The 9,614-nt window shown below is 38.5% G+C and overlaps 2 protein-coding genes across 3 annotated transcripts in view; one reads left to right on the top strand and one right to left on the bottom strand.

Moving 5' to 3' along the window:
- Positions 1 to 797: 797 nt before the first annotated feature.
- Positions 798 to 5,904, bottom strand: LOC107592947 (neurochondrin-like). Its single transcript, XM_016282535.1, has 7 exons — positions 5,823 to 5,904; positions 5,219 to 5,432; positions 4,002 to 5,129; positions 3,165 to 3,409; positions 2,770 to 2,985; positions 2,545 to 2,687; positions 798 to 1,566 (listed from the first exon to the last, which is right to left on the bottom strand). Exons 2-7 carry the CDS (start codon positions 5,417 to 5,419, stop codon positions 1,148 to 1,150), a joined length of 2,352 nt encoding a protein of 783 aa, XP_016138021.1. The 5' UTR covers positions 5,420 to 5,432; positions 5,823 to 5,904; the 3' UTR covers positions 798 to 1,147.
- Positions 5,905 to 6,467: 563 nt separating this feature from the next.
- The window catches only part of LOC107592983 (mediator of RNA polymerase II transcription subunit 30-like), a 13,352-nt gene continuing 10,205 nt past the window's right edge, over positions 6,468 to 9,614 (top strand). Inside the window, exons 1-2 of one of the 2 annotated variants that reach the window (XM_016282565.1) lie at positions 6,468 to 6,614; positions 6,807 to 7,019. In XM_016282565.1, coding sequence (XP_016138051.1) covers positions 6,825 to 7,019 — 195 coding nt within the window. In that variant the 5' untranslated portion in view covers positions 6,468 to 6,614; positions 6,807 to 6,824. Of the gene's footprint in view, positions 6,615 to 6,785; positions 7,020 to 9,614 lie in introns of both variants that reach the window. The other variant, XM_016282564.1, reaches the window with a different exon arrangement.

Raw genomic sequence — 9,614 nt, 5'->3', positions numbered from 1 at the left:
ACAGAGAGAGAGTGAGCGACGTATGCTGATGGGCGGAGGATAAACTTGTGTGAGACAAAAGTATTTTCATATTTCAACAAAAGTCATCTTTCTAATGAAATATTTTAACTGAAAGGTAGAGCTGTGTTGTCTGGTTGAGGGCATTTTGAACTAATGTCAGGCCGGCACAAGTTGACTAGTTTTACATGACAAATCATCACGTTTTACAGTATTTCTTTATGTTAGGCTACGTCACATTTTTTGCATTTCATGGATTGTTTTGTTTCACATTATCCATGATTTTTGGACTTGAATACCATGTATTTTATGTACCGTTGAAAACTAAATATGTTTAATTAGGTTTAATCATTTTGCCCGAAAATGCTGTCTAGAACTGACATCAAGAACTACTCCTGATTTGTTTGTCTATTACTTTCAATCCCTTAAGCATTACGTGGTTATGAAAGGGTCAAAACAGTAGCAAGTAACTACAAATTTGCTGCAAGGGCACGACAGATTATACATTTGACAGTTCAAGCCGCGAGAGCAGTTCAAGGTCATTTGAAACTAAAACATTGTAACTCTGGTATAATTATTACGAAGTTGGCTGTAAAAACCTCATAATACCTGAGAAAATACACTGTATATTTGAACTTACAAAATATCACTTTTCAAACCACAGAAACATTAAAGAACTGCAAATAATCTAAAGTTATTGAAAGTGGTAATTTGGTAATTTTAACCCAAAATGTTTATAGTAAATAATACGTTCATGTTTTCTAACAAATGCCCTTGTGCAAACACATATGGCATGTTGTGAATTTGATTATGAGTTTGTTACTAAAATCATTCCTGGTCTGTTTGTGAATAACTATAGATTGCTGTAAGGATGCCACCTACTGGACATACTATCACACAACACTGATAAGTCAGTGCAACGGATACATTTCACATGAAATAAATGAATGAATGTCAACACATCTTATCAGATTGTGCTTCTTGAGAACACAAAAAATAACAATAAATCCCTTCAAAATATTCTGGATTATATTTTGGCCACAGAGTGCATTTATTACATATCCTTTTGCGTATTCAATGTCAAACAGACATATGACAACATAGCAAGTGCTTTATCTGTCTGTTACTAAATATATGTATTTTACAAAATCTACTCCACCAATATTGTGCTAAGCTGTGGCAAACCCTGAAGAGATCCACAGTTTACACTCTTGACCAGCTCACTAATGTCCTTGCGACACACCGGGCATTGCTTGGCAATGGCACACAGGACTTCCTTTAGAGCATCCTGTGAAGGTTGGTCTGGAAGACGACCACTGGATCCTAGCAGAGTGAAGATGTTCTGCAGCCATCCTTCATCTCTGATCAGGGTGGTTATCCAGGGCAGAGCTCCAACACAACCACCCAAAGCCTGCAAACTGAGCCTCCAGAGCTCTCCAGCCTCCTCCCAGTGTTCCTCCCAGAGAGCGCTGATCCGTGCCGGTTTAGAAGGCTGTCCGGGCTGCACAGCACTCAGGAGAAAAGACAGAACCGAGGAGAAGAAACGCCGCTGGCCAAGTTCTACAGGGTCTGCAAAGATTCAAGACACCCATTATTAAGCAGCAACAATAAACATATCCTGTATTTTTACATTTAGATTGCCTTTGCTGTCATCTAATGCTCACTTAAAAGGATCGTTATCCCTGAAAATTCTGTCCAACCAAACAGTTGCTGGTAGCCATATTTGGTTACCAGCATTCTTCTACGTTATTAATTCTGACAAAACGGGTCACATGAGGGTGACAATTTTAAATTTTAGGTGAACTATCCCTTTAAAGTTACATTTTCTAAACACTAATAATTTAGTAAAACTGTTCAAATTTAATCTTGTATTATTTAAAGCAATTAATTTTAGTTTTTTGCTTTTAATTCTTTTAGACAAAGTAGGATAGAATTTTAATATCCATATCTGCTCTTATTGTAAATGTTTCATCAGTGGACATTATTCCTAAGACAAAAACTGTTACATTTAAAATCTTTCATCAAAGTAATAACTAATAAAACCTCTGAAAACTCTTTCCTATTCAATGATGTCACCAAACACCAGTGTTATTTTACTATCATTGATATACAATTATAGCTTTTGTTAATAATTTGAATTGTATTTGTATAATTTTCAGTTTTTAATTGTGGTTAGAAATGTTCATAATTTTGTTGTGTTTTTTACATTTTTATTAGTTTCTGTTTTCCTTTTTAAATATATAGTTTTTATTTATTACTTAAACTAAATAAGAATGAGAAACGTTGCCTTGACAACTACCTGAAATATAAATATATTTTTAAGGTTTTCTTTTATTTCAGTAAATGATTATTTTATTCAAGTAATGAAAATGTTTTTATTTTTGTGGTTAAGTTTTAGTTTACATATATAATAATAACCCTGCCAAGCGTTTCTTTTCTTTAACTTACCTTTTTAGTTTTTTTATCAAATACATAATTGCTAAGATACACATCCAATAAAATGGTACGTCCTACTAACCAATTTGTATCATTTCAAGCCAGAGGTACCTGTGGAAGTTGACTTCAGTCTGCCAATCATGAGACCCAAAGTGCAACAGTTTGCTGCTAAGACCAAGAGGCGTGGCTTATGAAGAAGAGCAGGCAGTGCTTCGCTCAGCATGGTCTCGAGAGCAATGAAACAAGGATCATTCCTGAGAGAGCACAGTGGAGCAGTGCATCAATTCATGGTTAAGGAATAACTTTACCCGTGTGTGAGTTCAGATCTGTGTGTACCTGACTCGTTCTGGCTCTGTGATGGCAAAGTTGAGTAAGGTCGAACACGCCGTTTCCAGACTGGGGTCTCGGGTCACCGTTTTACCACTCTGACCTCTCAAAGACGCCCAACCTTTACTCAGAAAATCCACAAGCATGGCTGGAGTATCCAGCGAGAGAAGAACCCGCCTCGGCCCATCTTCAGCAGAGAGGTGGCACAGGGCTGGAAGAAGATATCTAAGAAAGAGCAGGAACATATATCCACTTAAAAAGACAGCATAAGGTCTGTCAGCATAAGATCTGATTTAAAAAAAATAATATATACACATATTTTGCAGATTTTATTTGACTAATTTCCATGACCTTTCCAGGATTGTGGGAACCTTCTATTAAAAAAAGGCATAATAGTGTCTTACCTAAGAGCAGCTTCTCTGCTCCAGGTCCCATCTTGTGAACTGTTGCTGATGGACATCTTTGACATCCAATCAGCAAGTCCCTTGCTTTCTTCCCCTCCCTTGAAGTGACTTTTAGCATAGCCGATGAGAAAAGGCAAGAGGTCAATGACATCTTCTTTCAGACATGAGGTTTCTTCAGCAAGCCAAGCACAGAGGGAGCGGAAAGTGGCGAACAGAAACGGGTCATCATAGCTGGTCTGTGTCAACTAAATGGGGAAACAATGAATAACAGTTTATAATTCTAAGTATTTTCCCATTTAATTAAAGTTCTTCAAATAGATTTCTAACAATGCATTCACTTTGGTTCATAAGTATGGGATCAGTACAGATACTGATTGATTAAATTATTTCTATATATTTCAAATAAATGCTGTTTTTAAACTGTTCATCAAATAATCCAGAAAAAAATGTATCACGGTTTCCACAAAAATATTAAACCGCACAGTTGTTGACCATAATTAGAAATGTTTCATAAGCACCAATTCATTGGTGAACGATTTTTAAAGGATCATGTGACAGAAGACTTAAGTTATGGCCGCTGAAAACTCAGATTGGCCATCACAGGAATAAATATCATTTTAAAATATACTGAAATAGAAAAGCAGCTATTTTAAATTGTAATACTATTTCACAATATTCCTGTTTTTACTGTATTTTTGGTCAAATAAATGCAGCCTTGATGAGCATAAGAGACTTCTTCAAAAACATTAAAAAAAAATCTTAACGACCACAAACTTTTGAATGGTAATGCAGTAATACATACATTTAATTTAACACTTGCATTTAAACCATTCTCACCTGTTTTAGATAGTACATTTCAGCTGAGAAGGCCTCCTCCAGAGCTCCTAGGACCTGTCTGCTCTGCTGAAGGCTCAGGCCAGTGATAGCCGTCTGTATCTGGGCAGGATTTGAAACCGCCCCCTGGCTACAGGCTTGTTCCATAGCCGCCTCCATGATGCGATAGCAGGCAGTGAGTGTGTGCTGCAATTGGGGGGAGATCTCTGTACCCGGTGGCTCTTCTAGACCCATCCTCACCTCCACACATGCCCGGTTCACCAGCAAGCAACAGAATTTAGGAGGTCCTGTGGACTCCCATCCATACAGGTCCAGAAGGCAGGCAGATACCACCAAAACCAAGCCTAAATGCTCTTGACTGAGCTTGCCCTGAATCAAAGGCCACAGCGAAGCCCATAGATTACCCACAATCTCCTTAAGCACCTGGCTTTCTGACTCGACCCCGGGTGGAGGAAGAAACGGCGGTATTTGAGAGCACATCTCTAATCTGTCCTGATCTGAAACTCGGCAGAAGTTTTGTGAGATGATTCCCAACAGCGAGAGAAGATCGGACGAGTGTCTAGCCCAAGCCCGTGGTCTTATGCTAGATGACAACAGGTGTCCCAACAGCGGAAGCCCTTTTTCATGGCTGAGAGTTTGTTTTACGAGTACGGCTCTACATAGAGCCAAAACCGCACCGCGGGTAAGAAGCTGCTCGGGGCCTTGTGGTAAAGCACATACAGCATTTAGAACCTGATAGCAGTCACAAGCCAAAGCCTCATCCAAGGTAGACATACTAGAAGTGGTCTGGGAATCTGTAGCACTTTCAGTTTGAGATCCAGAGCCATTCTGGGCTTCATTCCCAAGTGTTTGTGTTTGTTTATCTGTCCATTTGGGTCCGTTCTCCAATATGCTCAGGATCAGAGGGACTGTGCTGAGAAGTTGTGGATGAGCAACCATGCTTGCGTCTGTGCTGAGAGCAGCCAGCAGAGCAGTGCCCAGAGAGATCAACTCCTCCGGGGGCAACATGGAGCTGTCACCACCCCGAAATGCTGTAACCAGAAGGCGTGCGGGCAGATTAAAGCCTACCGCTTCAAAAATCCGATGGAGAGTCCCGGTATCCAGCTGTCCTGCTGGACACAACCTTGTGATCTAAATGCAAGCGATAACAATGAGCAATACAATATATGTTTTCGGTATAATTTAGATGAGGACGATAAGTTGTTGTTGTTGTTGTTTACCAGGAGAAGGGCTGATAAAATGTGGCTGTCATTCTTGGCATGACTGAGAGCATGTAGACAGCGCTCCAGAACCTCTCTCTGAGACGGAGACAGACCACTGGGGTCAGAACTGCACCCTTCTGCTGCATTTGGCTCTGTACTGGGTGGACTCCGTGGAGCATAGACTTCCTCTGGCTTGAGATGACATCCATTCTCTGCCATCTTCTGGGCCAAACTGTGAACAACCATCAGATATTCACGGATCAGAAGTTATGTTAACTGCTTCAGATACTAGTCCGAATGTATACATGATATAATGCCTGGTGTTTAAATGACTGATTGTGCTTCAATATGTCAGACTCAGGACTGAAAAAATGCCTAAGGCATATTCCGGTCAGCAGGTTAACAGGTTTAAGAGTTCACATCAGGTTAAATCACAGAACTGTAAAAGTAAATGACTGTCGTTTCATGATTTATTATTGTATTACAAAGAGCTAATAAGTTAAGAGTTGACTGAGTAGTAAGCAAACGTAAAACTAAACATTTTAAAACCATATTCAACACATGCGAATGTCCTAAATTATGTAGATTAGTGTAAATCAATCAAAAAGCCACAAATACATACCTTATGCAGTGAACAAACCTGGAGCCAAGCAGCAGGATTATTTTACACACACGTTGAAGCTACCTGGAGACGGAAAAACTCGCGAGACCTAACGAGAGAACTCAATTTCAAAATAATAGTCTTCGGTAAACGAAAGAAAAACAGCAAGGCGATGTTTTTTTTTAAAGAAATGAAAAATCTCAATATATGTGTATGTGCGCGTTTGGAATGAAATAACAAAAATATGATGCCAAACTGTGATTTTTTAAAATATGGAGCACGTTTAGTAATGTACCTGTATAATGAAAACTCAAATACAATGTAATAAATAGTAAAGCAAGGTACATGAATACTTAGAGAGCACATATTAATAGTATGTTATATTATAATATAAATATTAACATTTATAATACCAAAATCTAAAATTAATAAAATGAAATAACACTAAAAATATACACAATACTAATTGAATATAGTACATGAATACTTTTAATAATATAATTTTATTAATAGAATATGAATAAAATAAATACAATATACTATTAATAATTATATTATTATTATACTATAATACAAATATTATTATAACCCAAAATATAAAACATAAACAAATGAATTCATTAATAAATAAAACATGTTACGCTTTTCCCGACTGGATGTAACACAGGAAACAGGAAATGATGAAACAGGTCATGGCTAATGCTCCTCTGTTTGAAATGTTTGAATGCGAGCGAGTGTAGAAGTCCCGCATTTATTACTGTTATCCACCAGAATTAAAGTACTTACGGTCCAGGAGCAACGCCAATAAGCGCAGTGAGTTTCTATACAAAGCGCGTAACATTACTCCGAACTTTGAGCGCTGGATTCAATGCTCCGTCCCTTTAGTCTCATCCATTCATAAATAAACAGATACATAGTTTTTAGTCCATAAACATAGCCCCACTTTCGTGTTTAGCTGACGTAATGAATGATCTCTGCTTTTAGATGTCTGCTTCACTCCCTCAGAAGGTTCTTGGTCCGGGTATGCCTGGCATGCCCCCTCAGCAGCAGCAGCAGCCGCAGACACACATGCCTCCTGGCCTCGCGCAGCCTGGGATGCCCCCACAAGGTGCCCTACGGGAAATCTCTCCCGTTTACCTGTGCCGCATCGGCCAGGAGACTGTCCAGGACATCGTCACACGCACTATGGAGATCTTCCAGTTCACACGGGCCACTCAGGTGAGTTTGCGTCCGCGATATTTAAATATACAGGGGGTCTGACCGTCATTCCTAGCTGCTTCATTATTAAATAGGTCCAAGTGTAACATTTGATCAAATCAGGACATCTAATTATACCATTATTAGTACTATTTTTTTCAGCTTTTGGATGGGGAAATAGAAATGTCAAAAGTTCAAACAAAGCAATGAACAATGCCATATTTTGATTAAAGGGGTCATATGATGCTTTTTTTAAAGATCATTATTTTGTGTATTTGGTGTAACAATATGTTGACATGCTTTAATGTTCAAAAAACACATTATTTTTCAAATACTGTACATTATTGTAAGCCCTCTATGCCCCGCCTCTCTCAAACGTCCCTCCTTCCGACAAGCGCAGTCTGCTCTGATTGGCCAGCTGACCCAGTGCATTGTGATTGGCCGAACACCGCAGGCACTCGTCGGAAATGTAACGCCCCTTACCATAATCGCGAGCTTCAGCTTTCAAAATAAATAAAGACAGTAAATAATGTCATTAGTTTTACCATCAGTTCAAGCCCGAAAGGGGAACAGAGTCGCGTGACAGACACAGTGAGGAAGCTGGTATGTGTTTGTAGTACACAAGCCACGGTTAAGATAGCTGACTCCACTGTGATGTGACCCTCTCTCTCTCTCACACACACACGCGCACGCACACACACACACGCGCACGCACACACACACACGCAAAACTCCGCATTTGAACAGTCAATAGCAAATACTTAAATTAATAACAAAACATACTTACAGTAGCTGATTCAGAAGCGCCACATTGTCATAGCAAAGTCAGAATTACCTCCTCTCCTAGGTTCACGAAACGGTCGTCCATAAAATGCATTGCTGTTCTGTTGTAAGTGATCTTAAAGATTCCTAAATGCATCTACTTTCGGAAGGCCAAATAAAGTGCTTTTGCTTTCGCCTAGAAACACACAGCGTCTCCCTGACATGCTGCTTCAACACTAACTGCGGTTACTGAAACCACGCCTTCTTTCTTTGCGTGCACATTTGGGTGGCATTACGCAAATATTTCCACATAGTGAGGTAGATATGTGGGGGCGTGTTAGAACGAGCCGTTTTAGGGGGGCGTGGCAGAGTCTTAACTTTGATAAAGAATATCTCTTTGGTTTTGAGACTTTAGTCTTTGCAACTTCCGGGATCTTATCTATGCACAATCGGCTTGTAACACTCCAAAGAGAAAGGAAAACTTGAAATCGGATCATATGACCCCTTTAATATCAATATCCCTTATAATCAGAGCAGCATCTAAAAAAAACACATACAGCACTGCAGTAACATAATACAGTTCAAACACACTGATACTCTAATACTAAATGAACACATTTATGAGTTTGAAATGTAGTATTTCTTAAAACTTCCATTTGTATAAAAGCACTTGAACTGCTCTGCATGGTTTCAATAAAAACAGGCCAGTCTTCAGGAAATCAAGCTCACAGAATAAAATCTCTCCTTTGTTCGCCTCAGTTTTGTTTTTTGCACCAGAAGCAAAATTGTGCTGCATGCTGCTGACACATCAATGCCACTGTATCAGCTTGCAACTTGAAGAGAACATAACCTTTTGGCATGTTAAATCGTGGACAGTGGATGAGTCTTATATTCCTATGCATAAAGATGTATTAAAATCGTAACCAAACATTAGAAATAAAACATACAAAAAATATAAAAGAAAATCTATATTTCTATTTGGACATGCATAAAATATTTCCGAGTTTGAGAAGCAAATTCCAAATACTGGATAATAAATTTCACTGTGGAGTGCCAATGTCTATACCTTGTTCTTTTATTAAACAAGCTAAATAGCCTTATGTTATTTATCTTATTCACACAACGGCATGTCATTTCTGTCTCTACATTACATGGTCGCGCTCTCTGTATCGCGCACAGCGGAGTTCCGCCCCGATGCCACACAAGTGTGCACACTCCCACTAGTATTTGTGAATATTAAGCCGCAAAATGACTATTTAAAAATGAATTCTGCGTGTCTCTGTGTTAATGAATGGCACAGATGCGCGGTTTTGTTTACTACTCGTACTGAAGCGCGTGATGCTTCCGGTGATATTAACGTCTGCCGTCTCACTAATGAGGACATAAATACACGAACAACATCTCCAGAACTGCTCTGAGAGTCACTTCATGAGCATTTGACCGTTTCATTTGAGTAAAACTATCCTCATATCATATACACACAGAAATGTAAAGGTATTCACGGCAACCCGTCAAAATAAAAGTTCGGTTTAACTTGAAGACATTGCAGCAGAACTATATTAGCCTACTATTGTTCAGTAGAATGTACCCGTAATAGGCTACTACTACTACTAAAATTATTAAAACCTTATTTTTAAGGAATAATCATACAATATTTCTTAAATGTTTTAATTGTAATATTAAATCCCCTTTATTTTCCCAAAAATTAATTGTTCAATTTTAATTAATTAAAAGATAAATTAAATGTTTTATGCCTTAAAAATTTAAATACACAACACAGAATTTCTGAGGGAAAAAAATCATAAGGCCATTGTAAGAATTAATGAAACTTGTTTTTATGCTTTCAAATAATTA

The sequence above is a fragment of the Sinocyclocheilus grahami genome, unplaced genomic scaffold (assembly GCF_001515645.1).
Source record: "Sinocyclocheilus grahami isolate Dianchi unplaced genomic scaffold, SAMN03320097.WGS_v1.1 scaffold161.1, whole genome shotgun sequence".
NCBI lineage: Eukaryota > Metazoa > Chordata > Actinopteri > Cypriniformes > Cyprinidae > Sinocyclocheilus > Sinocyclocheilus grahami.
Note: the sequence above shows the minus strand (reverse complement) of the source record. Positions and strands in the feature narration are given on the sequence as shown.

Excerpts from the sequence above, each read along its gene's own strand:
- LOC107592947 (XM_016282535.1), bottom strand. The coding sequence starts at position 5,419 with ATGGCAGAGAATGGATGTCATCTCAAGCCAGAGGAAGTCTATGCTCCA. Across the intron at positions 5,130-5,218 it reads TTTTATCAGCCCTTCTCCTG|ATCACAAGGTTGTGTCCAGC; the intron begins GTAAACAACAAC and ends GCTTGCATTTAG. Across the intron at positions 2,986-3,164 it reads AGCAGAGAAGCTGCTCTTAG|ATATCTTCTTCCAGCCCTGT; the intron begins GTAAGACACTAT and ends GCTCTTTCTTAG.